This window comes from Antechinus flavipes, chromosome 6 (genome assembly GCF_016432865.1).
Source record: "Antechinus flavipes isolate AdamAnt ecotype Samford, QLD, Australia chromosome 6, AdamAnt_v2, whole genome shotgun sequence".
Taxonomy (NCBI): domain Eukaryota; kingdom Metazoa; phylum Chordata; class Mammalia; order Dasyuromorphia; family Dasyuridae; genus Antechinus; species Antechinus flavipes.
The window spans coordinates 194,334,756-194,362,532 of NC_067403.1; the positions used below are offsets into that span (position 1 = coordinate 194,334,756).

Here is a 27,777-nt window from a genome sequence, read left to right on the forward strand (position 1 = left end):
GTCACTTTCTAGTCCCACCCTCTCATTTTACTGATAAGGGAACTGAGACTCAGAAATGGAAAGTCTCTTGACTAAGGTCAAAAGTGACTTGACTTGTCCAAGTTGGTCCTAGAATTCAGGTCCTGGGATCCCATGTCCTAAGTCCTAATCCAAATCCATTTTTACTGCTTTTACTTTATAGAGTCACAGACTTTTTATTTTTTAATTAACTTTTTTTCAAAGATTCTTCTCTCCCCTCCTCCCCTCTATCTGCTAGCATGAAAAGCAAAATCCCCTATTACAAACATGTCTAGTCAAGTAAAACAAATTCCCACATTGGCTATGTCCATATATATTGTGTGTGTGTGTATGTGTGTGTATACACACACAAATATATATAGACATACATATACATACATACATATACATACATATATGTCTTCACCTGCACTCTGAGTCCATCATTTCAAACAATCAGAGCCCTTTTGAGAGAGGGAAGTTACCTGGAATTTGAAATCAAGTCTAGTCTGCCTTATTCCACTACTAACAGTTCCTGTCTTTCCATCTGAGGGGACAGGAATATGTAAGAAATAGTTTGGTGAAAGGAGCGCTTGAATCGGTAGTCAAATGATCTGGGTCTGAATTTTAGTAATCTATTTACTGGTTGTATGACTCTGAGTTTCAGTTTCTTCTCTAAAATGGCCTAGCTGATCTCCAGGGGCCTGCCAGTTCTAAACGCTGGCTGACAGAGTTGGGGAAGCAAAGGGACGAGCCGGTCCCCAGCCCTCAAGAGTCGCCAGGCTAGTGGGAAGCGTTGACGCGGCCCGTGGGCAAGCGCAGCTACCCGGGACAGTTGCCCTGACCGCCGCGCTGCGCTTCCTTCTGTGCCCTTGCGGAACGTACTGCATTGGCTCGAGCTTCTGGTCTCCGACTCCCTGCCCCGGAAAAACGGCGAAGGGGAGGCCAGGCTCCCGCGCAGAAGGAAAAGTCCCCGGGAATGCTCGGGGAGAGCCCCAGCAGGAAATTCCCGCTGGCGTCTGCTCTCCAGCCCGGCCCCGCCCAGCGCTGCCGGCCCTCCCCAGCCTCCTCCCCTTTGGGCTTGCCTAGTCAGACCCAACTTCCTAGAAGCGGCTTAAAAGCATCTTGAGGTCCAGGGTCCCCGCCCCTCCTCGAAGCCCCCACGAGCTCCTTCGGCCGCAGCTCCTGGCCAGCGGGGCTCCTAGCTGCCCCTAAACCCACCTCCCCAGTTTCTCCATTCGGCCCCGAGCCCCGCGAAGGCCTTTAGCTCCGAGAGCTCTCTCTGGGGCTGCTGGACCCAGAATCGCCGGCGGACACTGACCCGGCTCCCTGCAAGGACGTTGAGCCCGGCTCCTTGCAAGGACTTTCATCCCAGAGCCTTCCCGGCCGCCCGCGATTCCTAAGCCTGGAGCCTCTCCGCAGAAGGCGGAGACTGAGCCAGACTCCCGGCAAGGACACTCATCCCGGAGCCTTCTGGGGAGTCCGAGCCGGGCTTCCTGCAAAGACTCTCATTCCGGAGCCTCCGTTGGGCCTCCTGACGGGATTTTGGGTCGCGAGCTTCTTCCTGGTCTCCCGCCGAGCCCGAGCCCGGCCCCCTGCAGGGACTGTCAGTCCGGAGCCGCCTCTTGGCCTCCAGTGGAGTCCTGGCCCGGAGCCTCGCCTAGCCTCCGAGCACAAGCCGGCTCCCTGCCGCCATGTCGTCGCTCCGCACGAAAGATGACGGGGCCAGGACGGGGGCGGCCGCTGAGGGCTCCCGGCCCGGGCCCGGCGGCGGGGAGGCGCTCCCGGGCAGGCAGCCGGAGGAGACGGCGGAGCGGCTGCAGCGCGAGAACCGGAGACTCCGGGAGCAGGCCGCCGCGATCTGCGGCCTCTACCACGAGGCCGGGCAGCAGCTGAGCTTCCTAAGGGGCCAGCTGGCCTCCCGAGACGCCCTGGTGGCGCGCTTGCGGACCAGTCTGGCCGCTTACGAGAGCTCCGGGTCGCCTGCGGGGCCCGGGCCCGCGCCCTCCCTCGTGGACGGGCTGGTGGAGCAGGTGGGCCGTCTCAAGGAGCAGCTCCGCGAGCAGGAGAACAGCGCTCGCGCCCGGGAGGACGGCTTTGCCCAGGTAGGGAGACTCCCTCCCCCACCTCGCCTCGGTCCCCATCCTCCCTGCCCCCAACCCGGTCCCACTTTCCCGGGGCTGCAGAGAGCCACAACTCTCAGCATTAAAGCTTCCCAAAGTACAGCGCCTGTTGATGGACTGGATGGGTTGCTTAGAAGTAGTAAACTCTCCATCACTGGAGGTGTTCAAGAAGAGGCTGATTATACTTGCTAAGAACGCCACAGAGGGGGTTTCTGCTCAGATATGGGTTGAATTAAATGATCTCTGAGACTTTTTGGTTCTCTAGGGCCAGTTCAAATAGTCCCAAAGTGGAAGGAACCACTTAAGTTAGACAGTAGAGAGTCCCCCAGTGCTAGAGATGTTCTGCTTAACTAGGGGACTTTGTGAAGGGGATTCCTGTTCAAGTTTTCGTTGGACCATCTTTGTGCCTTCAAGATCTGGATTACTGAGACTGTCAGAGCTGAAAGGGACTCTGGAAGTAGGTCTTGTAGTCCAAAGCCTTCGTTTTAGAAGGGAGGAAACTGAGGCCCGATCCATCAATAAGCATTTATTTATTCAACTTAGACTTTGTGCCCTGCATTGTACTAAGGCCAGAGAAGTTAATAGATCCTCTTAATAAGTTGAGTGGCAGATTCCTAGACCACTTTTGCACACTATTATCATCACTGTCCCGGTTTTTCCATTTTTAAAAAAGGCTGTGTGACTCTGGACAAGTCATTTAACTTTTCTGTGCCTTAGTTTCCTCATTTGCTGACCTTGAAGATGTCTCTCAGGGACAAATCTGTATTTGCATGACTGGGTGCTTTCCTCTTTTCCAAAAAAAGAAATCCTGATTGCATTGAAACAGTAAAAGCTTAACATTGGAATGAGGAGAGTGTATGACCCTTGTATTATCTGTAGTAGAAAGAGCTCAACAGACCATTTCTTTGTCGTATTGTAGGAAGTCCCTTCTCTAATAAATTCAGATGAAAGTTAGTTGCCCGAGAGTTTCTCTTGGATTTCCCCATCTGCTAAATGAGGGTGTAAAACCAGACTAGATAGTCTCCAAGGTTTCTCCCTGGCCTAAAAGGTACTTTAGGCCGCTGACTATTTTAGCCCGGAGGCATCTTGGAGATTATCTACTGGCTCTACACCCTCACTTAACAGATGGGGAAATCCAAGAGAGGCACTCGGCACATAGAGCTGACTACATATGTAGATTCAAGGATGCTGTGCTGCCTGTTGGATGGATCTTATCATTTACCTTCACTTTCCCCCTAAAGTACTAGGAGGCACAATGAGATTTACAAAACCTTGATGCTTATTCTGTCACTTATTCATTTTCTAGGAAGCTCTGTAGGCTGAAATGGGAAGTTAACATGCCTAATATTAAGGATTAGTTTTGGCTACCAGACTCCTGTTTAGTGCCTCAAATGGTAACGTGGGACAGGGCTTTTCCATTGTTTTCTGTTCCTTCCCTTTTACTCCCTTCCCCCAAAATTTGACTTACTGAAGGAGGTTTGACTTGGAATAATGTAAAGTAGTACTCAAATTTGGCACCAAAAGTTTCAAAAAGATAAATTTGTTAAAACAAGAGTCCTGAATTAGGATGCTAAAAGACCTAAAAAGATATTCCTTTTTTTTTTTTAAAGCTTTCTTGATGCTTTAAGAAATCGCTCATTTCCTCATATTCCCCACTCCCATAAAACTTATTTTTGTAACATAATAGTATAAATGAGCAAAAGGAAGTGACATATTGATCATGACATGGTAGTTCATCACCTTGCTACCAATAGGAGGAAGAGAGGTTTTTATCATTAATCTTCTGGCATAAAAAATGACCACTCCCTAAGATCCAAGTTTTTATGAGACCCAGGGCTCTAACAACTGTATGACTGTGGACTAGACATGTCCATTTTCTGGTCCTCATTTTCCTTGTCTGAAATCCTTTCTAGCTCTTATATACTATAATTTTCTTTGATTCTCTGATTAATGGGGCAGAGTTTGACACTTTTGGAGAGGATTTCTGGTTTTCATTGAAGGGTCTTAAATAGATGCTCAAGCTTAAAACACTGAAGAAAAATTATGACCTTTCTTCAGTCCTCCAGAGGTCTGTAATTTTGTCAGTTTGGGGACCTTCCTGGCATTTTTCTGGATTCCTCACTCTCCCTTACTCAATATAGTCAGTTGCCAAATCTTGTTCTTTTCTACCTTCACAACATCCCTTGAGTGACTTCTCCCTTCACTTAGAAAACTACCACTTGAGTTCAGGCCCTCATCACCTGCTACTTAGATTATTGCAACAGCCTCTTAATTGGTCTCCTTTCTTCAAATCTTTCATCACCTAGTTCTTTCTACACTAAATTGCCAAGGAATTTTCTCTAAGGGCTTATCTAGCCTTTTGACTTCCCTATTCAACCTACTCCAGAGGTTTCTAAATGGCTCCAGTTCTAAAGATAATTTCTTTGTTTAGCATTTAAAATCTTACACAAACTCGTGCCAACCTCTCTTTCGATGGACATGACTCTGTCCTGCCCTCTGCAACTCAGATAGATTAGTCTTCTCTCTCTGTTCTAGATACAAGATGCTGCATCTTTCATCTCTATATTTCTGCCCTGCCTGTCTCCCATGCCAGTCTGGAATGCACTGCCCCCTTACCTCTGTCTCACAGAATCTTCTAGGATGAAGCTCCAGTATTATCTTTTTTCCATTAAAACCTCTCTTGATTTTATCAGCTGCTAGCACCCTTTCCAACCTATCTTGTACTTAAATATTTTGTAATTTTGGATTTATTTGTTTTATTTTTGTTTAGTCATTTTTCAGTCATGTCCAACTCTTTGTGATATCTTTTAGGATTTTCTTGGTAAAGATACTGGAATGGCTTGCTGTTTCCTTCTCTAGCTCACTTCATAGATGAGGAAACTGAGACAAACAGGATGAAATGACTTACCAGCATCATCCAGCTAGTGTGAGAGGCCAGATTTGAATTTAGAAAAAGGAGTTTTCCTGACTCTAAGACCACTTAGCTGCCTGTTAGCTTTATAGATGTATATATGTACTGGTTGCCTCCCCCTACACAATCTATACTTTTTCAAGGAAAGATTGTTTTATTCCAGTCATTGTAATCCTAACTGCCTGAAACACAGCATGTACTTAACATATATTACTAGCCTGGGTGAGTCCCTTCACTCTTTTTACCACAGTTTTCTCATCTGTAAAATGAACTGGAGAAAGAAATGGCAAAATTACTTCAATATCTGCCAAAAAAAAAAAAAAACCCTAATGGGATCATGAAGAATCGGACATATGTACTTTTTGATTGAATGATGCTGATCTCTACCCAGTTCCTAGAAAGCTTCCTGCCTTGGCTGAAAAAGAAATGGCAAAAATCACTTCAATATCTCTGCCAAAAAAAACCTCCAAATGGGATCATGAAGAGTAGGACATATGTACTTATTGATTGAATGATCCTGATCTCTAACCCATTTCCTAGAATGCTTCCTGCTCTGGTTGAAAAATTCATCCTTTCTTCCATACCCTCTTCCCAATAGCACCTAATCTGTTTACAACAGACATACAGGGAATCACCAGGCTGATTCTCCACTTTTTCCTACCTTTGTGGAACCTGCCAGCATTAAGCTCCTTAGAGTTAGCTCCTCAAAATGATGAAGCTTTGAGTGAAGGAGTGTATAATAAAAATAATACTTTGATTTTGTATAACACTTATTACAATGTACTTTTCGATCTGTTAACCTCATTTGGTCCTTAAAACAGTCCTGTGGGACAGGTCTTCTATTTATTGTATGAAAATATTGAGTCTAGATAAGGTTGAATGATTTTCCCACAGTCAGATGGCAAATTACAGGTGTTGCTTCAGAGAAATAATTGAAATGGAAGGTGACCTTTTACATCAAGGGTTCTTAACTTCTTTTGTGTCATAGTTTTCTGGCAATCCCGTAAAGTCTGTGGATACCTTCTTAGAATCGTGTTTTTAAATGAATAAAATAAAATACGTAGGATTACAAAGGAAACCAATCATATTGAAATAACGTCAAAAATACACATATACACATACAAAGTTTAAAAAACTCTCACATACTCCACATTAAGAAAGCTTGTTCTCCACCATATAGGCCAGCTTCTTAACCCACACAGGCGGAATCCCCTCTCTTGCCTCCTTAGTAGGTGTTCTGTCAATGTTTCCTCCTGTGCACTTTCCACAACAACTTACTGTCATCACAAATACTGCAGGAAGCAGCCCTCTGAAAGGGAGGGAGTTAAGACTGCATGGTCTCTGAGATCTAAGATCACAGCTCTGAGATTCTGTGGGTCTGTGAAATGTGATAACCTGGGAATCCCCAGCTCATACTTTGAAAGCCACTGTTGCTTGATACCAGGGAAATGAAAGATGGAGGACCTGCCTGGTGACTCCCTGTATGTCTTTTGTGGACAGATTAGGTGCTATTGGGAAGAAAGTATGGAAAGAAGGATTAATTTTTCAGTCAGGACAGGAAGCTTTCTAGGAACTGGGTAGAAATCAATATCATTCAATCAATAAATACATGTGGCTGACTCTTCATGCTCTCATCTGGGGTTTTCTTGGCAGAAATATTAGAGTGGAATGCCATTTCTTTCTCCAGCTCATTTTACAGATGAGGAGACTGAGGCAAACAGGTCTTTGGTGGATCAGAAATTGAGTTATTCCTGTAGTTGAAGCATATGTCCAATTCCTTCAATTTGCTGGAGTCTTTTTCCCCCCAGTTTTTGCAGAGTCATTGTGTTGAAATAGAAGTCTATTGAATCAATAGACTTCTATTTCAAATTGATCAACATGCATTGATTAAATGCATTTAATATACCAAGAATTGTCAATCTCAGTCTTAGATTGAATATTAGAGAGCTGGGATAAGATCTTGGTTCTGTATTTGCTGGTTATATGTTCTAGCTCCCAATTTCTTAAATTGGGGTTACCAGCTAATATGGGATCTCAAAACTAAATGTGAGTGCTGTGTAATTATGCTTTATTATCAGTAAATGTAAATCAGTAAATTATGTTTTATTAGCAGTAAAAAAAATCAATGAAAAGATTTGAATATCTATTTTTCATATCTATATATCTGAGGTCACATAAAAATTTCTCAGGCAAAAAGGGATCAAGAGTGGAAAAAGTTCAAGAAGCCTGCTGTAGCTCATATCTCAACCATTATACCATCTATGTGATCCTGGGCAAATTGTTTTATTTATGAGTCTCAGTTTCCTTATCACTTCAATGGGAATAATAACACTCTCATTAGTTACCTCTGAGGTTGCTGTAAGAAAAGTGATTAAATAAATCTTCTTAAATTATATAAGCCTTAAATTATATAAGGAGAGCTTTGCAATTATATATGGATTGCCTCTCCCCAATCTTTTAAACGGACTATCTTGTTACATAGTTCTCTCCATGCCTGACTTCTATCTGAGGTAAGGTGGTTCAGAGAACTAAGTCACTTCATTGTCATGAACTGAGTGAAAAATATTGTTGTCTTTTGATGAACCTAGAAGATCTGTCTAGCAATTCTGTGGGTGTTTATCTCTCTCTGTGTGCACATGTGTATATATGTATATATGCATGTATAAAATTCATATTTTTCTAAATAAATAATACAATGTCATAACAACCATATTAGATTGGAGTATGATTATTCCTATTTTATAGACAGGAAAACTATGGTTCAGAAAGATGTAATTTTTTTAGCATCACATTTTTTATAGTTAGTTAGCAAAGTATTAAATACCCAAACACATATAAATATCGAATACAAACTGGAATATAAAACCATGGGATCTTAGAGGAAGTTTTAATGCATCTAAATCAAATGTATAACTTATTTACATGTGTCTTGAGGAAAGGAAAAAAGAAAGGGAGGGAAAAATGTGGAGCTTAAAATCTTACAAAAGTGAATGTTTAAAACTATCTTTATGTGTAATTAGAAAAAAATAAAATACTATTAAGTAAAAAAAGGAAGGAAACATTTACAAAATACAAAAAAAGCATATAAGTCAAACTCTAATTTTAACAGATGAAATTGGGGAAAGGAAGTAATTTGCCCAGGGTGCAAGGCTGGAATTTAAAGTTCTAATATTCTGGTATTCTATGATAAAATGGGAGAATGTGGCTTTTTCTACTATACTATAATGGAAATACTTGAGGAATCTAATAAATACAGAGGGTGTGTGTGTGTGTGTGTGTGTGTGTGTGTGTGTGTGTGTGTGTTTGGCTTGGTTTGTGCCCCATGTTCTTCATTCCTGAAACTCAGGTCCAGTATATTAGAGATGAATTGAGGGAGTAGCCACCACTTTGAGACTTTTTGAGGAACTTGGGGTCTGTGTGCCTATGATCCTAGCGTTTGTCAGTAAGGAATTCATTACTGGACCATAGGAAGCAGTGGAGGAACTGTCCACAATGCAGTAGTAATGATAACTCACATTTTTCATAGCACTTTTGAGGTATAAAGCCAGCACAATGTTATGGGAAGAGTGCTAACTTTGTAATAATTTTAGTAAAAATATTGCCTCAACTGGTTCTAAGAATTAACATTAATTAGGCAAGCTGTGCCTTAAGAAAGTCAGACTTTGATCTCAGATGCATCATTATGAAGTTATCTTAATTCTTATTTTTTTTAAAAGAGGGGAAAAGTTCTCAAAACTCTCTTCTAATGGGGCCTGATGTCCTGGGATGATGGATCCCAAGTCTCCCTTCAGTCTTGTGGTTGAAGCCTTTCTAGTTTGGCTTGTGAAGGGCAAAGTTAAACCTCAAAGCTGGGTTTTTTGACTGGTTCCTTCCCCACTGTAGGGCTGTACTCTGCACCATGGTCAAATTCAGAATCTTTGAAGCTGAAATCTTGAAAACTAATTTCAGAATGGGAAAAGGTTAGGGAGTTTTAAAAACATGTGCCCTGTGCCTGACAATCCCCAGAATGCCTTTCCACTTCTTCCTCCATGTTCCTGTTATTTGCTCTAGTAATTATATTGTAAATTCAGGGATCCTCAGACTTTTTAAATAGGGAGCCAGTTCACTGTCCCTCAGACTGTTGGAGGGCTGGACTATAATAAAAACAAAAACTTTGTTTTGTGAGCCTTTAAATAAAGAAACTTCATAGCCCTGTGTGAGGAGGATAATCGTTCTCAGCTGCTGCATCTGCCCGCGGGGCCGTAGTTTGAGGACCCCAGTGTGGAGATCCTTCTGGCAGTGTGGTGAAATCTATGCACCTCTTCTCAAAACTGTATTTTTAAATGCAGAAAATCATATGGAATTTCAAAGGGAGCCAATTTTATTGAAATGCAGTTATCAAAATAATTTTTAAAAATACATATAAGCTCACAAATGCCTGAGCTAACAGAATGATATTTAGGACAATTGTAAACAAAAAAAGCATCTCTACTTTTATCCTGCTCTGAACAAAACTAAGTCTCTTTTAAATAGGAACATTCCCCTGAAGGGAAATTGAAAGCTGTGATTTCAAGGAGAGGTTAAACTGTAATTTATTTTTTTCCTCAATAGTATTAAACTGTAATTTATTATGGCTCAGAAATGGATTTCCAAACATCTGTGCTCAGTAGCCTGAACTGCCACATGACTTCATCTGAGCAGGTATTTACTCCCTTAAGGCAGGCCATGACCCCACCATGATTTAACCAATAGTTTTCATGGGCAGACCTGTTGGGACATTTGTCTCCTTCACAGATCAGCCTGTGGTGGTGATGAATAGCTCATCGTGATGGAGTGCTTTTCTTTTATAGGGAGTCTTTCCCAGCCCTTCTTCCACCTTGGAAACCTTCTCTCTGTTAATTACCTTCTGTTTTTCTTGAATGTAGTTTGCTTTGTCTGCATGTTGCTTCTCTCATTATATTGTAAGCTTCTTGAGGCCAGAAGTTGCCTTTTGCCTCTTTTTGTCTCACCTGTGCTCACCACAGCGTCTGGCACCTAGTAGGCACTTAATACATGCTCATTTGGGGGATTAATTATAAACTTCTCCTTATTCATAAAGAGAGGTCCTGGGTGACAGACCCTCAGTCCTCCACCAGGTCTGTATGGGAAGATCCTTCAGATCTTACCCACTGCTGGAATAGCCCTACAAGAATCCAGAGGCACTTCTATGCCATGAGGGGAACTTTAGCTCACAGTTCCATAGCTATTTATGGCTTGTAGAATCTTGGGGAAAAATATCAAACCTGGTTTTTTTTTTATGTTTTTTTTTTTTTTTTAATCAGCCAAGACTTGGGTTCAAATCTCCCCTCTGACCTTTACTAGCTGTGTGACCCTGGGCAAGACACTTAGCCCTTCTAAGCTTCAGTTTTCTCTTCTGTAAAATGGAAGTAATAATACCTATAAGTTGTTTTGAGGATCACATAAAACACTCTGAAAACTTCAAAGTGCTTTTTGTCGCAGCTCTGTGAGAAAGGCTGTACAAAAATTATCCGTATTTTGCACATGAGTAAACTGAGCCTCAGATTGGATTAGTGGCTTCCCCACAGTCACATGATGTGTATGCAGGAGAACTCTTGGTGTGTTTTCATCCTGTGGTAGTCTGTTGAAGTCTATGGATTTCTCAATAATGTTTTTAAATGCATAAAATAAAATACATATGATGACAAAGAAAGACAATTATATTGAAGAAAGATTACACAAATATATATGTATATACCTGCATGTCATGTTGTTGTGTGTGTGTGTGTGTATAAATATGTATTTATATGTATATATCTCTAAATACATGAACAAAATCACAGATATCAAGTTAATCAGCCTTGCTCTAGAATCCCGAATCTGAGGAGACTTTACGGATGACCTGGTTTGACACAGTCCCAGCCAAATCCCAATCTCTTAACTTTGTAGAGAAAAAACAAAACAAAACTGAAGTTTCAAAGGGAGGACGTGCCCTGCTGATATTCACCCCGGGAGCAGAGAGCAGAGCCGAGGCTGAGACCCAGCTTTCTTTGCCTAGATGATGACGCTTCTCTTTGCTTTTTCCCTGTCTTCACCTTCCCCCCTTTGGGGCACAGTGATGGGCATCCCAGGGAGACCTGGCTTGTCAGGTATCATCTGATACTCTTCCACCCCTGGAATAAATATTACATATTAGGTGGGATCCTGTCATCTTTCTTCAGTTTGCTTTCTTGCTTCCAGTGGGCAAGCTCACACATAGTCCTAAACAGACTTCAGGCATAGTGTAATTATTATTATATGTAATATAAGTAAGTGGATGCAGCAGCGGCAATCCCCACAATGGGGCGGCTTCTTGGCACCCGACCAGGGTACATAGGCACACACAGGTGACCTGCGTGGCAATCATAACTGAACAGATCATATCAAACCTCCTCTCGGAGGAGGACTTCCCCTCTTCTCTTCTGAAGAACTGAAAAGACCCATCCCAAACCTCACACTTCCCAGTCATGCTTATTCAAGCCTATTAATGTTTAAAAATTGCTAATGAGGAACATGTGATGCTGACAAACCAATTTTCAAAGTGATTTTTTTTTCCCCTTTTCAATATCCAACATCCTGGGTTACACCATCAGTCATATGGAAGTTTCCCTAGCCAGAAAGAAGCAAAGAATGGAGATAAATTACCCAGATGCAGAGGAACTCAAGTTCCCCCTTTGTTCCTACCCAGGCAAAACCCCAAGGTAGTTGTTTTAAAAGACGGTGTACCTCCACTCTCTCTAGCACTTTTAAGGCTTAAGAACCACTTTTCTCACAATGGTATTCTACACAAGTCCTGTAGTCTCAGAACTGATAGGAACCTTAGAGGCTATTGTACTAAACAGCCTCATTTTACAGATGAGAAAACGAAGGCCCAGAGAAACTTGATAATTTTAGTTAAGTAAATTAAATAACCCCCTTTTAATATGCTCCCTTCCTCCCTCCTGCCTTTCTCCCTGTTGAGTTTGTTTTTTTACACCAAACTCCGTGTCCATGCGTAATGTGTCTGTTCCACTGTCTTTTATTCAGAATGAGAAGGAGATTCAGATAGAGGCTTTGAAGAAGGAGACTGCAAACTAGGATGTTCTGAGGAAGGCAGGTGAGGAGATCGTGCTCTGCCCATTCTGCCACAAATGGAACAGTGGCCAGAGCAGGGGATTTTTAGACCACAGAAAACTTGAGAGAGGAAGGAAGAGTGATCAGAAGCTCAGTGAAGGTCAAAGCTGGAATTCATTTTCAGGTTCATCTAGACCAATCCTGTCACTGAGAAGTAAAAAACCGAAGGCCTAGAAAATGACCTCTGATATGCCTTTAATCCCTAAGTCCTGTGACTTGCTCAAGAGTGAGCAGTCAAGCCAGGATTCAAGGATTGGAGGCCCTCTGACACCATTTCCCCACTCTTCCCCCAATGTAGTGCTTTTTCTATTATACCAAACTGAGAACTGCCTTCAAAAGCTAAAGAGCTGTTGTGTCAGCTCCTGTGTGTCAGGCACTTAAAAAAATTGTTCTGGGTCATTTCAGAGATCAGGAATAGAACTATGAAGTTGAGGTTAGAGACAGATTTCAGCTTAATAAAAACAAAATGCTTTCTGAAAATTAGGGCAGCTTCCAAAAGTCATGAGCTCCCTTCCTGGAAGTATTTGAGTAGAGCTTATACAATTTGTTGGGGATTTTTTTTTTAAATTAAAGCTTTTTATTTTCAAAATATAGATAATTTCCCAACATTAACTCCTGCAAAACCTTGTATTCCCATTTCCCTTTTCTTCTCCTACCCCCTCCCCTAGATGGCAATTGTTGGGGATATTTTAATGAGAAATTCTGTGATGAATGGAATATTCGGCTGATTGATTTCCGAGGTACCTTTCATCTCTGAGTCTACAGTTCTACAAGAAATAATTTTGTTCAATGTAAAATGAATTTATTGAGTACATATTATGTACTATTTTGAATATGGTCCTAAAGGAGCTTCTACTCTACTGGCAGAACAGTAAAGTCAATTAAAAATTTGTACAAAGTAATTTCAGAGATGGGGAAGGGGAGAGGGTTAGTAATGAAATTATAAGACAAGGCCTTGGGACAGTATAGAATACTGGCTCTAGAGTCAGGAAGACTTGAATTCAAATCCAGCCTCAGATGCTTACTAGCTTCGTGAACCTGGGCAAATCATTTAACCCTATTGCCTCCCCAAAAGTAGGGGCCTTGTGATAGAGGTAATGCCTAACTTGGTTCTTAAAGAATCTTTTTCTCAAGAGGCAAAGGTGAGACCAGAAGGCACTTCATGTAGCCATTCTGTGGCCAAGGCAAAGGCTTGGAGGTTGGAGATTGGAAACTCAATATCATTTGGCAAATAAGCCAATTAAACTGGAATCCAGTTCATTTTAAGAAATAATTGCCTCTCTGACAAGATTGTGAGGAAAGAAGTTTGTACCTTGAAGGACAAAGGTGGGGAAAGTAATTTATCTAAGGTCACACAGTGAGTTGGTGGTAGAGACAGCAGGATTGGAATCCTGGCCTGGTGACTTGGGGGTAACAAATGAAATCAGATATTTGGGTGATTTGGATATTTAAAAAAATTCCCTTTCCTTAGTAATTTATTCTAATGTCTTGCTTCCAAACTGTGATCAGAAGTTTCAGATTTTTCTAATTCAGCAGTTTCTCCTTGCTATAAATAACAGGAAGAGGCAGAAATGAAGATGAGGCAGGAGGATCCGGACCGCTGGCCAGGATGGCAGGGTGGGAGGGAGGTCCCTAGCACTGCTTATGGATTAATAAAAGCTTTTTTGTACCCAATCTTCTTATGCAATTTTGAAATTTACAAGCAGGAAATTGACTATGATTGTCAGGTTTGAAGTGGGGTTTTGTTTTTTTTTTTGTCTTTTAAGAAATGATTGAATTACCCTGGCATGCGTTCTATCAATAAAAAATTATTAAAAAAAAAAAAGAAAGAAATGATTGAGGGGGCAGTGGAGAATTTCTTCCTCTACTCCCCCATCACAAAACATTTACATCCCAGCACTTAGTCATTTGTCAAGTAGTTTGACCACTATGTAGAATTCTTTGATGACACAAAATACACAATTCTGTCCTACCTCATGAAAACAGAATGTAAGATGGGATTTCAGAATGAAAAATCTCGTAGGCCCCAAAACTCCCCAGTAAGTGATTAGTTGAAAAAACCAGGGCTTGGCTAGGAGTGTGTTTGTCCCATAATGGTGGTGAATTCCTGCATTCTTACATTATAGGGGACTTCCAGTTGGCTGTTTCTTTGTCTTGCCCTTTAATCAAATGGACTTTGTTAAATGTCTTCTTTAGGAAGTGCAGAAGCTGAACCAGCAGCTGGAAGAGAAAGAGAGAGAGCTGCAGCGGCTGCTGAGCGAGCCCCAGCACGAGCGGGAGCGGGAGATCCTGCTCCTGCAGAGGAGTTTGGTGGAGAAGGAGAAGGAGAAGGCCACCAGCGAGGTGCTCTGCCGCTCCCTCACTGATGAGACCTATCAGCTCCGCAGGACTCTGGCTGCCACGGCCGAGATGTGTCAGCACCTCGTCAAATGTCTGGATGAGAAGCAGAAATCCGCGGGACAGAGGGAGGAGAAACCCTCCTTGGAAAGATCTAACAAGGTACATGGCGTACTTCCGAGACTCGGGTGATCCGTAAAGTGAAGATTCGTCAGTGGACCTGCCTCGTTCACCTCATCTGTAAAATGGGAATAATGATGGTGCTGTTCTGAGGAAATACTCTGTACACCTTCAAACACTAGAGAAATTGGAACATATTTATTATTATTTGTAGTATTCAAAGGTCTTCTCCAACTTGGAGTCCCATGTTGGCTCAGCTGGTTCAGGTGCTGACTGCCAATCACTGAAGTACACTTGTTAATGGTTTTTGAGGGGGAAGGAAGGGACCAATTTCAAAGCTGAGACCTTTCCAGATACCTTAGTAGCTAGAGTAATTATAGAAAGTATTTGAGGGGAATAATATTACCACCACTCATAGTAACCAACATTTGTATAGTTCTTTTAGATTTGCAAAGTATTTTATCATCTCATTTGATGCTTTAGGAGGCAAGTCCCATCTTAAGGATGAGGAAACTGAGGCTGAGAGGCAGATTGTCTTGTTTGACTGACGGAGGTGGTGGGGGAAAATTTTTTTGAAATAAAATTGGAAGCTGGACTGGAGCCTAGCTACAGAGAGCTCTGAGTGCTAGGCTAAGAAGGAAACTTTAGTGGGGATCAGTGGGGAGCCCCTGAAGGTATCTGAGGAGCAGAATGATAGGATTATAACTGGATGTGCCCAGAATAATGTGGTGCCTTAAACAGGATGGGTTAGAAGGGAAAGACATGAGAGGTGAGGAGATCTGCAAGGAAAGGAATAAAATAGCCCAGGAATAGAGCCCATGGAAATAGTTCAGCTAATGAGGACCTAACTGGGAACAGTAAAGAAGGCAGAGATAGAACTTGCAGGGCTGGCAGTGGGGTAAAGAAAGATGTCGGGTGACCAGAGGGATTTGAACTGGAAGGAGAAAGTGTGGTAGAGTAGGTAATCACAATATTTAGATCTGGAGGACATGATTTTGAAACCTAGTGAGCTTTCCCCCTCAGAGTTGTTTACCAACTCTGTAGTCTTGGGCAAGCCATTTAAGTGCAAGAAATTCCTAGAGATCATTTACTCTGGCTCCCTTGCTTGACAGAGGAGGACCAGACAAGAGTAACCTGGTTAGTCGAGTAATTAGGGAGAAGGTAGGGTTCAAGGGCAAGTCCTCTGTTTTCCTACTTGTCATAGGAAGCAGATAGGACAGATGATGATCTCTGCAATCCCTTTCAGTTTAAATGGTCTAGGATTCTGTGATAAGTGAACTGCATGGGGCTGAGGGTGGGGGAGAGGGGAGCCTTTCTGAGAAAATAGCTTGGTGTAGAGGAATTTTCCAGGGATAGTTCTCTGGGAGGTCTCTTGTAACCTTTGTTTTGTCTGGTACCAGATCCTACTCAAGGGGAGTCTCCAGGAGGAATAGTGTCTGGCTTTTAGAGCCCATTTCTGAAACTAAGAAAGCAGCTACTGGTTTGGTGATGGCGGGGCTTCCCTGCCCACTCCCCGTTAGCACTTTTGGAAATCACTGCAACATTTCCTCTTTTTTTAAGTTCCAAACATTTCTTGACTGATCTGAGATAGAAAGTGAGTTTTCTGATAGGGATATTCAGGATGTGTGTCTGGCAGCCTGGGGTGGCAAAGCCGCTTAGACATTACTGTGTCTCAGACTGGTCAAGTTTCTAGTCATGTAATTAGTCAGTTTGCTTCAGGGACTCCCCTGTGAGAGAACAATTTTCAGGTGTGATTCCCAGGTTGTTTGAGGGGAATTCTGGATTAGTGTAGATTGATATAGAAAATGAATCGAAAATTTAACAATTGGAAGAGACCTTGAAGACTTCTGAATCAACCCATCCCTTAATAGGATTACACGCTGTGGTGTGAGGGTGTTGGAAGGTGCTTTTGGGATCACTTAGCCCAACTCATTTAACAGAGGAAAAAACTGCAGCCCAGAAGGACTAAGTGTTTCTGAGTGTAGTAAGTGGTGCAGCCAAGGGTTACATCTTAATTTCATGACCAATCATGACCAATACCTTACATGCCTCCCCAGTAGGTAGGCAGTTAGCCTTTCCCAGAAGACCTCTAACTTTTATTCCTTTGTTCCAATTTTGAGCAGTTTGGATAATTGATCCTTAATGGATCATTCCCTCAGGCAGAAATCTGTCCATCTGCTTCCTCTTCCGGCTCTCAACTAGGAGTTATCTGATTGTGTCCTTCCACATGACAGATCTTCAGATACTTGAAGCCAGCAGTCCTTTCACTTCCATCTTCTGAAGATTTTCTGAGTGACCGGGACAACAGTAGAACACTGACTTTGTAGGCAGAAAGTACACTTGGAAGCAATTCCTAACTGCATCTTACTAGCTGTATCACCTAAGACAAGTCAAGTCATTTCAGATCTTTGGAGCTCAATCCCATCTGATAGAGGGTAGATAACCACCTACCTCTCAACCATTGGGAAAATGCTAGGTGGAAACTTGAATTTATTATTTATTATTCTCTGAACCCTTTTTCCTAAGCCATAAACCACAAAATGGTATCTTGCTCTTCGGACTGTTTATTCCAAGGCCGTGCTGTAGGCGCAGGGGTCCTCAAACTTTTTAAATAGGGGGTCAGTTCATTGTCCCTCAGACTGTTGGAGGGCCTGACTATAGTAAAAACAAAAACTTTGTTTTGTGGGCCTTTAAATAAAGAAACTTCATAGCCCTGGGTGTGGGTGAGATAATCATCCTCAGCTCCCGCATCTGGCCCGCGGCTGTAGTTTGAGGACCCCTGAATAGGGAGTGGAGTCTGCAAGGGGAATGTTGTCAGGGAATGTTCATGTCCCCAAACTCCTCATTATCACATTGACAACCAGGGCCGCCTTCATCTCACAGCCTCAAACTTATTTCCTTGTTGACTCTTCCTCTTTTCCAAGGGCAAGTGTTTTTAGACAAAAAAGCACAATCTAGCAACACAAAGCTCCTTACTGATCCTGGCTCATTCAGAGCCTGTGGTTCACCACCTTTCTACCGAAGAGAATTAAGGTCTTTCTCCTCAGTCAGAATTGCTCAGGACGGTGATTTGAGTTTTAGTGTTTTAAAGTTTTGTTTGTCTTTATTTTATCATAGCATCTTCCCTCAGAGATTACCCCCAATCTATCCTATCTACTTTTTTGGACTTGGGTATTTGCATGAGCAGGGCCTGTTTTCTGTGTAGCTCTAGCCCTGGGCAGGGTCTGGGCACTTAGTAGGTGCTTAGGAAGTGCTTGTTGATAGACTTTTCACCTTGCCTTTGCTCTCTTGCTCGTTATTCTGCGTAAATTCAGACAAGCCTTCCCAAGATCTCAGAAGTCTTCATGTTGTCATTTCTGAGAGCAGAATGATGGTCCATTCCACTGATTGATATGTCACAGTTTGTTCTGCTAGTCCCCAGTCAACGAGCACTTTCTTTGCTACCACAAAACAGATTGTTTCTTATACTGTTGCTTTAATGTGTGACTGATCCAGTTGGATTTTGAAATGACTCTTAAGTGCATGAAAAATTTCTTTTTTCAAACAAGGGAATGGCCATTACTTAGTGGTTGTTGAATCTGTGTCTTGTGGGAGGGAAGAGTGTCATCCTAATTTTTTTTCTTCCTCCATAGCTACAATTTCCTGAAGGTGACGTCTCAGTTCATGCCATCATTTGCAAATTACAGGAAGAAAATAGGCTCCTGAAAAAAAAGGTGGTTCATGTGAGTATATTTCTTCTCATTTTATATTTGTGGGAGAAGGATGTGGCAGAAAGAGGATTGTCCTCATGGTCAAGAAACCTGGGTGGAAATCTGACACCTCCCCATCGGTAACTTTGGAGACTTCATCTGTCTGAGCCTCAGCTTTCTTATTTCTGTAATAGGGATAATTATAATTATAATATTTCCTTTACTTTCTTCGCAGTACTACTTTGCAAACCTTAAAGTGGCAAAAAATAAAATGGTGGTTATATTTTTGGCTCTTCATTCCCAACTACCAAGCCTAGGCTAGAATGGTGTCTGCCCCTTGAACTCCAGATTAATAAGCACTTTCAGGAGCATTTAATATTTTAGGTAGCTGGTGCAGATTTTATTCCCATCCAGGTAAGCTGGATGCAGCTTACCTTTCCTCTATGATTTCACCTTCCTCCACCTAATTTCCTCAATGTTACAGTCAAGCCAGGCTGCTTGTTGTTCTTTGTGACCAGCCATTGGCCACCTCTCCTTTGCCTGAGGTGACCCCGGGGCCTGGACTGGACTACTTCTTTGCCTCCTTTAAATCCCAGCTCCTGGGCCATCACCTAAAAGGCCTGTCTTGATTTTTCCTTCTCATCTGTTAGTGCCCTTCACAATTCCACCAGAAGTTTCTTTTCTGCATCGACTTAGCTATGCTACATGTCGCTTCCTTTATCATCTGCATCATTATCATAGCTAGCATCTGTGGAGCACTTTAGGTTACAAAACACTTTATAAACGTTATCTCATTTTATCCTCACAATAACCCTGGAGAAAGATGTTCTTATCCTTATCTTACAGGTGAAGCTGACACAGGTTAAATGACCTGTCCAGGGTCACACAGTTAGTGTCTGAGGCTGAATTAGAACTACCTAACTCCAGCACTATATCTACCAGTTACCCAGCTTCCTTTAGAATAGAAGTTATTTCAGGAAAGGGACTATTTTTTCCCTTTGATATTGCCAGAGCCAGCACATAGTAGGCACATGCTTATTAAAGGAAAGTGTCAGGTTTGGCATTTGAACATAATTATTAGACCAGGGCTTTTTCCCGACCAATTCTATAAGAATTATGTTAAGTGGTCTAAAGCTTGTTTGGCTACAAGAAAGGAAGGAACACTCATGGCTTTACTTCATTTGGGGGAAGAATGGAGAGGAGGAAGAAAGGGAAAAAATAGGGGAAGTTGATTGGTTACTATAAGGAAGTAATATAGTTTTTGGGTTTTTTTTTGTGTATGTGGTTTTTTTTTTTTTTAATTATACTTAAGACACTGGGGAAGAAAATACCCCATGTTGGAATTTCTTAAAGCCTCCTTTGTGGTTCGGAGAAGGTTACTGATTGCATTGTGGTCATTCTTCCAATCACCAAGTGGATATTTTAGAAATAGGAGGCACTGAAATGATGTTCTAGGACAAACCCCTCCTTTTTTTTACAGAGGAACTGAGATCCCATTGCCTTCCAAATAAAGTAAACTCACAACCTTCTTTATTTATTCCACCTCATTCTGTGCTCTCCCATCTCTATGTTTTGTTTATGCTCTTCCCTGAATTGGCAACAATTATCCCCTTTCCTCCCTCTCCATCTGTTCAAACCTCCTTCCTTCAAGGCTGTATTCAGATGCCACCTTTTCCGTGAAGTTTTCCCTGATTTCTTTTTTGTTTTCTCCTTCCCTTCCTCCTGCATCCATAGAAAAGTGGTTTTTGTTCCTCACATTCTCATAGTACTTACTGGACCTGTTCTCATGCTCCATTTTCTCATTCCATTTCTCATGCTTCATCTCATGCTCACGATTATTTCTATGCTTTTCTGTTCCTTACATTAAAGTGTACTTCCCTTATGAGTAGAGCCTTCGCTGGGTTTATTTTGTGTCCCCAGTGCCAACCACAGTTTCCCTCCCATCCCATCTACAAATAGGATGCTATAGAAATGAATTGTCCAGAGAGAAAGGATTTGCTGAAGATCATATAACAAATTAGTGGCAATTCAGGACTGGAATTCAAGTTAATGGTGTCTGGTTTCCAACTCTAGAGTTTTTGGGTTTTTTCTGGGCTTAGATTGCAGAAGGATAGATGACTCTGGGCATAGTACCATATATATGCAGCAGACGGTTAACACAGTAGATCCTACTCCATGAAATCACTAGCTAACTAGCATTAGAGGTAATTGGCTTAAAAAACAACAAATAAATAACAAGTACCGAATGATGGGGGTAAATAAGGTACCATGAGAGTGATGGAACCCGAGGACCAGAGTTTCAGAGCTGGCACTAAAACCCTGGTTGGATGGTGTGGTTCCCAATACAACATCCTCCTCCTTATCCAAGCATGCATGATCATGCTGCATCAGGGACTGTTAAAAAGCAAGTTAAACTAAAATGGGATTTAGAGCTAGAAGTAACTTCAGAGAGAAATGATTAAGTCCAACACTCATTTTGCAAAGGAGAAAATCCAGTGCAGAGATGGTGGTATAATAAGTGAGAGAATCAAAATTTGAATACTGGAGGTTCAGAGGGCTACATCACTCTCAAAGTACCCTCTTTTTTCCCCTTCCTTATCATTTGGTATTTAAATTATATGCTCTTGCCATGAAAATCTTTGAATAGATTTTGCATTTTTGTCTTTTTGTAACATTTTTTAACTATAGAATTATCAGTACAAAGGGCAACTTTTATTGCATACTGCCAGATTGCTCTCCAAAAGATTTTGCAGGTTTGCAATTTTGGTGTATTTCTTTCTCCACCACCCCTATACTATTGAATTTTGTTGCTTTTAATTGTTTTTGCCAATTTGATGGAAGTGGGGTGGACCCTCAAGATTCTGTAGATTGAATTTCTCATTATTGGTATAGTCGAGTTTTTTTTTTTTTCCCTAACAATAATTAGCAATTTATGTTCCTTCTTTTCAAAATCATTTGTTCATATCCTTTGACTGTTTATCCATTATGTTTTTGGAGTTTTTATTGTGAGTTATTGGCAGTTCCTTGTATATTTTAGATTTTTAAAAGAAATCTGTTCTATTTATCATATATCTTTTTCTTCAGTTTCTTCAGTTATTTTTATCTTAATTCTATTGGTTTTTGTTGTACAAAAACTTTTAAGTAATTATATGTTTAGACATCAACTATATGTAGTTTATACTTCTTTATATGTCTAAACTTCTTTCCATTTGCCAAATTAAAAAAAAAAGCATCTCCTTTCTATGACTGAGATGGTCTTTTTTTTTAAGCACTGAGCTAAATAGCTAGCTCTTAGTAGAAAATAGGTGAGCAAAAGAGTGAACCTGTTGGTGGTGGTGGTTATAGTGCAGCTTATTTATGGTGGGAGGTAGTATCAATAGGTATCTTCTGGAGGTCTTTTGGGGAAAGGAGATTCTTGTCCTGCCTTCATGATGTCCAATTCCAATTCTTCTTTCACAGGTAGAAGATCTGAATGCTAAATGGCAGAAGTATGATGCTAGCAGAGATGAGTATGTGAAGGGCCTCCATCTGCAGCTGAAGGAACTGAAAGTCCTCCCTGAGCAAGGTTTGCCCATGAGCCCAGAGCTTATGCAGAAGGAGATTTTCCGGCTAAACAAATTGTTGGAAGCAAAAATGGCGGACTGCTTGAAAGTAAAACTGGAGTTGGAAGACATTAAGAAGGCAAAAGATGGAGACAGTGAGCGGATACAGATGTTGGAGCAGCAGGTCAGCAATGGCATAGTCACTTGGGTTCAGAGAAATCTGATGCAGAATGATAAATCCTTTCCATTGATAAGCTGATAGTTCCCAAACAAGGGGCACTCTCTTTGCTTCCACAAGACAGATTCATTTTTACTGTGATTTTATGTGATTATGTCACTAAAAAGATATTCATGGTAACATTAAACTTAATTTAAATGTCAGATGATAGGGAAATTAATTTTTTTTTAAAGTGACAAGAACTTTGAGCTAGAAATCTGTTTTCTAAGGGGAGAAATATTGCATTTTCTTAATGTGTTAAGAATTAGTACTGGAAGAGCAGGAAGAGATCAGTGGACAAACATTTATTAAGTCTGCTACGGAATAGGTATTATTCTAGGCCCCAGAAGTACAGAGACAGATGAAATAGTTCTTCCTTTCAAGAGCTTACATTCTACAAGGGGAGACAATATGTATATATGTCAGTATATCCAGAATAGATTATGTTGGTAGAAAATGGCAGATTTGACAATTCTTTGAATATGTGGGGTAAGTACTAATGAGGAGCTGAGGATTGGTACTGGAGCTGTGAACCTGGGTTCTATAAAGGATGATGGTGTCTTCAACAACAATAAGAAAGTTCAGAAGAAAGATGATTTGGGGAGAAGAGGAAATGAGTCTATTTTGGATGTGTTAAATTGGAGATGATTTAGAACATCTTGTTCTCAATGTCTAATAGCAACTGTTGATGTTGGACATGTATTCAGAAGAAAGACTGGAATGTATGTGTGAGTGTGTGTGTGTGTGTATGTGTACATAGAGATTATAATTAGATTCATGGAAGCTGGTGGGCTAGCTCCCCAAGTGAGAGGATAGACTGCAGGGGTCCTCAAACTTTTTAAATAGGGGACCAGTTCACTGTCCCTCAGACTGTGGAGGGCCGGACTATAGTAAAAACAAAAACTTTGTTTTGTGGGCCTTTAAATAAAGAAACTTCATAGCCCCGGGTGAGGGGGATAATCGTCCTCAGCTGCCACATCTGGTCTGCAGGCCATAGTTTGAGGACCCCTGGGATAGAGGATAGTCCAACACAGAGACTTAGATCCTCAGTGAAGGAGCACAAAGTAGATGAAAATCCAGCAAAATGAACAGAGAAGAAGCAAGAGGGGATTTTCCTAAAAATCTAGAGGGGAAAGTGTTCAGGAGGAGAGGGAGATTCAGCAGAGATGCTGCAGAGAGTTAAGGAAGGATGAGGACTGAGAAAAAGCCATTAGATTTGGCAATTAAAAAACATTCTGCCTTTGAAGAGTTTCAGTTGAGTAATGAGGTCGGAAGCCAGATTGCAGTGTGTTTAGGAGAGAGTGAGGGAAATGGAGGGACCTAGTAAAGATAGTTTTCTGAAATTTAGTAGAGAAAGAGAGAAGAGATTTAGCTTCCTCATGCTGCAGATGAAGAAATCGAGAGTCAGAGTGGATGATCTGATACTCGGGAGATGCCTGGGTCATATTAGTTTGTGGCTGACAAGCTCGATCTGGAGAGAAGGGGTTGAGATTACAGGATCAGTGTGCAGGAGCCAATTTAGTCACCTGCTTCCCCAACTTTATCTTGATTCTAATTTAACCACCTTGAAATTCTGTGCTTTGAATCCTGTCAGGGGAAAAATGCAGGGGTGGGATGGGGAAAAGGAGATTGGTCGGAGCAAGGGGAGGACAGACAAGGTTGGTCAGTGCAAGCCCATCACTGACACATGGGAAAAACTCATTCTACTGTATCATCTTATATAAAATGATAAAATTTTGAACTGAGAGGGTCCATAGAAGTCACCTAGTATAGAGGTTCTTAACCAGGAGCCAGTAAATGTGGTTTTTATTTTTATTTTTATTATTTTTTATTTTTTTAAATAACTTTTTATTGACAGAACCCATGCCAGGGTAATTTTTTACAGCATTATCCCTTGCATTCACTTCTGTTCCGATTTTTCCCCTCCCTCCCTCCATCCCCTCCCCAGATGGCAAGCAGTTCTTTACATGTTGAATAAGTCATAGTATACAGTAAACATGTTTTTAAAAAGACTTTGATAATTATATTTGACTATAATGTTTCTTTCGAAATCCTTTGCGTTTTATTTTATCCATTTATAAATATTATTCTGACTTGCATGGTAGCCCAGGCTCCTGGAAAGGTTGAGGCTGGTGGATTGAGTTATGATAGGGCTAAAGCCAAGTAAGGTGCTCACTGATGGAGGGGAAGGACTACCAGACGGTCCAAGATGTATTGAACTGGCCAGGTCAGAAAAATTGGACAAATCAAAGTTTTCTAGGTGAGCTAGGGAACCCAGCCTCAAACAAATAAATCCTAATGAATTTGGAGCTTCCCCAGACTGCCAAAGGAGTTCCATGATCAATAAGAATCTCTGATCTAATGCACTGTCCCCCTTTTGTAAAGGAGGAGGTGGAGGGGAAAGAAGGGAAGTACTTTCCATGAGGTCAAACAGTCAGTATGTAGGATGGCGGCCTGGGACTTGCATTCCTACCTTAGGGTTCCAAATCCATTGGATTTTCCCTAAACAAGAGTTTGGGGCAGTGATTTTTTATTTTTTGGCCCCGACTGTCATTAGTAAAGGATCTTTTAATGCCCATGACAAAAAGCACTTAAGTTTTCTCTGTTTTCAGGTGCTCGTTTACAAGGATGATTTTACATCAGAAAGAGCTGATCGGGAGCGGGCACAAAGCAAGATACAAGAACTTAAGGAAAAAGTTGCAACCCTGCAGCACCAGATATCCAGGAGACAGGTGAGGCACTGAAATAAAATCAGAAACATTTTTATTGTGAATTTCCTTTCAAAGGTTAATCAACCAACAAAATCTTATCAGGCACCCACCACTGCTGACCCCAGATCTGGCACTGCCTCAGGATTCAAGACCACCCGAATTAAAATCTGACCCCAGACACTTAGTGTGGTGACCCTGGGCAGTTCACAACCTTTGTCTGCCTTATTTTCCTCGACTTTAAAGTGGGGATAATAGTAGTCCCTACCTCCTGGAGGATCAAATGAGAAAATATTTACATAGCACTTAATATAGGATCTGGCAGGTAATAGGTGCTTAATAAATGCTTATTCCATTCCTTTTCTCTAGAAATAACTAATAACAATAGGCAGCATACATAGACCACTTGTACTTTATAGAATCTACTTTAAGTATCTTTGCTTTAGCTTATTGAGTAAATGAAAAGTAGGCTTCTATTAATACAATGAGCCAGTGATTTATTCTTATTAACAAAACTGTTCTGCCTGGGTTCAAATCCTGGCTCTGCTACTCAATACTTGCAGAAGCAACCCTTTGTTTCCCTGGCCCTCAGTTTCTTTATCTGTAAAAAGACTGACTAGGACTTGCTTCCTTTAGCTCTCAAATTGGTGTTCTTAAAAATGTGGGTCTAAGGGGGGGGGACAGCTAGGTGGTGCAGGGGATAGAGCACGAACCCTGAAGTCAGAAGGACCCAAACTCACATCTGACCTCAGACACTAACACTTCCTAGCTGTGGGACCCTGGGCAAGACACTTAAGCTCAATTGCCTCAGCAAAATAAAAAAATGTGGGTCTTTGTCGTCGGGGAAAGCTTCCCAGTGAAGGCAGGACTTGAGCTGAGCCTTGGAGAATGAGGATGATTTGGATGGTTTCGGTGGCCTCGTCATAGCTGATTTTGCTTTTAGGAACGCCAAAGGGAGTATGTTCATTCAGTTACCCACCAAGCATTTATTAAGCACTTAGTATATGCCAGACACTGTGTTAAGCCCCAGGGAAACAAAGCAAGACAAAATCTTGTTGCCTGTCCTCGGAGAGCTTACATTCCAATGCGGAAAATAGCATGCAAACAACTATGTATGTACTAGATATGTGGGGTGTGTGTGTGTGTGTGTGTGTGTGTGTGTGTGTGTAAGGAAGGAGGGAAAGGTCTGTTGAAAAAGCAATTTGAGCTGAGTCTGGATGAAAGCCAGGGAAGCTAAAAGGAAGAGGGGAGGGGGTGGACCCTCATCCCAAACTCTCTTTCTTTATTCCCAGCTGACAGTGAGTTTTTCCTCCTCAGATTTTCATAGACCAGATCATTCTTTTGTCCTTTCGGTTAGCGGCCCAGTAAATAGTGTTAGATTTGGTGTCAGGAAGACCCGAATTCAAATCATACTGCACTGCGTGACTGTGGGCAAGTCACTTAATCCTGTTTGCCTCAGTTTCTTCATGTGTAAAATGGTGGCACTAATAGTCGCTACTTTCCAGGATGGTTGGGAAGATTAAATGAAATAGTTACAAGCTGTTTTTACCCTTCAGACGCATCATCACTGATACCTATTATCATTGCTGTCCTAGTCTCCCTGGCATGCACCTGCTTATGGGGCGGTGGTCTCCTTTCTGAGAACAGGGCTTGTCTTTTTTCATCTTTGTGTCTCCAGCACTAAGTAATCACATCATAGGTGATTAATAAATGTTTACTCGAGGTAAGAGGGATTGAATCTAAGATTATAGAGCTGACTTCCATGAGAAAATGGTAAAATGTAAAAAGCTAAACGTCAGGGAATGGCCAAAAGACTCCTAACTTTGCTTTTCTCCAACAGGAGTCGAGAGACGCGACGGGCCAATGTAGGATTCACTCGGGTCACAAGACACACACTCAGCGCCTAGAGACAGACGTCGCAGAGGCCTTCCTCAGGGCCGAGCCACCGAGCACGAGGAGACCTGCCCCGCAGCCCGAACAGCCTGAAGTCCAAGCGGACAGGGGACTCTCCGGCCCGGACCTGAGAGGTCAAGGTCAAGGGGACCTTCACTGTCCTCACTGCATGAGGTTCTTTCACGATGAGGAGGGCGAGGAATTTCTCAGACACGTGTCTGAATGCTGTCAGTGACCGACTCCCCTGAAGAAGCGGGTCAGAGGCCTGGCCGGCACGAGTCAGCCGCAGAAACTCCCCAGTCATTCGGCCGGGCACTCCGGTCCCCTGAAGGTGGACGGGGCAGACGTGGGAGAGCTGCTCTGCCAATGGGCCTGCCGGGGATCCAGGAATAGATCTCATCTGAGCCCTGAGACATTCCTTAAAGACCACTGCCTGCCTAGCACTCTGGAGTGGAGAAGGGGCCGCAGCTCCCGGATGTCTCCGGAAAGGCGGGATGGCAGCATACCAGGTGACCATGTGCCTGGTAACCAACTGGGTGGAGTTCCATCCCTTCAGGGGTGAGTTGGGAAGTGTGAACACAAAATTATCTTATCTTTCTGTTGAAGAAAGCGCCAATTTCTAATAGTTAGAATTCTGACTGAGTCATTTACACCTGGCTTCAGTTCGGTTCAAGATGGTCCGAACTGTTATTCAATTTGGGCAGTTGAGGGGATGGGACGGTTTGAGTCAAACTTGCCCATCTTTGGGAGGGACAGGCATTAGTGCTCTTCCCAATGGCCTCAGAGCAGAGCACGTGGGGCCTGGTCTGTCAGACAGAGGACAAAACCCGTATGGATGCCTTCACATGCTGCAAGAAGTCCGGAAGACATTCGGGTTACAGCGAGGAGCCAGATTTGGCTCAAGGTGTGGGGTCTGAGCATCACTGCCCTAGCTTATGTGAAGGGTGGGGAATAGGCCTCTGGAAGCAGCACAGTCCCTTTCTGTTTTTGCACTGATGTACCTTGTATTGGCAAGTTGCAATCACTTTCTTAGGTATTCAGAAGTTTATATAAAGAATTAAAAACACATTTTATATTCACTTATTTTTATAATAAAATTTATTGATGTGACT

At 42.1% G+C, this 27,777-nt stretch overlaps 1 protein-coding gene across 1 annotated transcript; it reads left to right on the forward strand.

Annotated features, from left to right (window-relative positions):
• The first annotated feature begins 391 nt into the window (after window positions 1-391).
• TNIP2 (TNFAIP3 interacting protein 2) lies at window positions 392-27,775 on the forward strand. The gene is made up of 6 exons (XM_051964599.1): window positions 392-2,102; window positions 14,356-14,658; window positions 18,249-18,338; window positions 21,765-22,031; window positions 24,677-24,796; window positions 26,613-27,775. Exons 1-6 carry the CDS (start codon window positions 1,692-1,694, stop codon window positions 26,898-26,900), a joined length of 1,479 nt encoding a protein of 492 aa, XP_051820559.1. The 5' UTR covers window positions 392-1,691; the 3' UTR covers window positions 26,901-27,775.
• The last annotated feature ends 2 nt before the right edge of the window (window positions 27,776-27,777 follow it).

Bases quoted from the DNA above. Each gene is read 5' to 3' on its own strand.
- TNIP2 (XM_051964599.1), top strand. From the start codon at position 1,692: ATGTCGTCGCTCCGCACGAAAGATGACGGGGCCAGGACGGGGGCGGCC. The intron at 2,103-14,355 runs GTAGGGAGACTC...TGTCTTCTTTAG, and splicing joins GGGAGGACGGCTTTGCCCAG to GAAGTGCAGAAGCTGAACCA. The intron at 22,032-24,676 runs GTCAGCAATGGC...CTCTGTTTTCAG, and splicing joins TACAGATGTTGGAGCAGCAG to GTGCTCGTTTACAAGGATGA.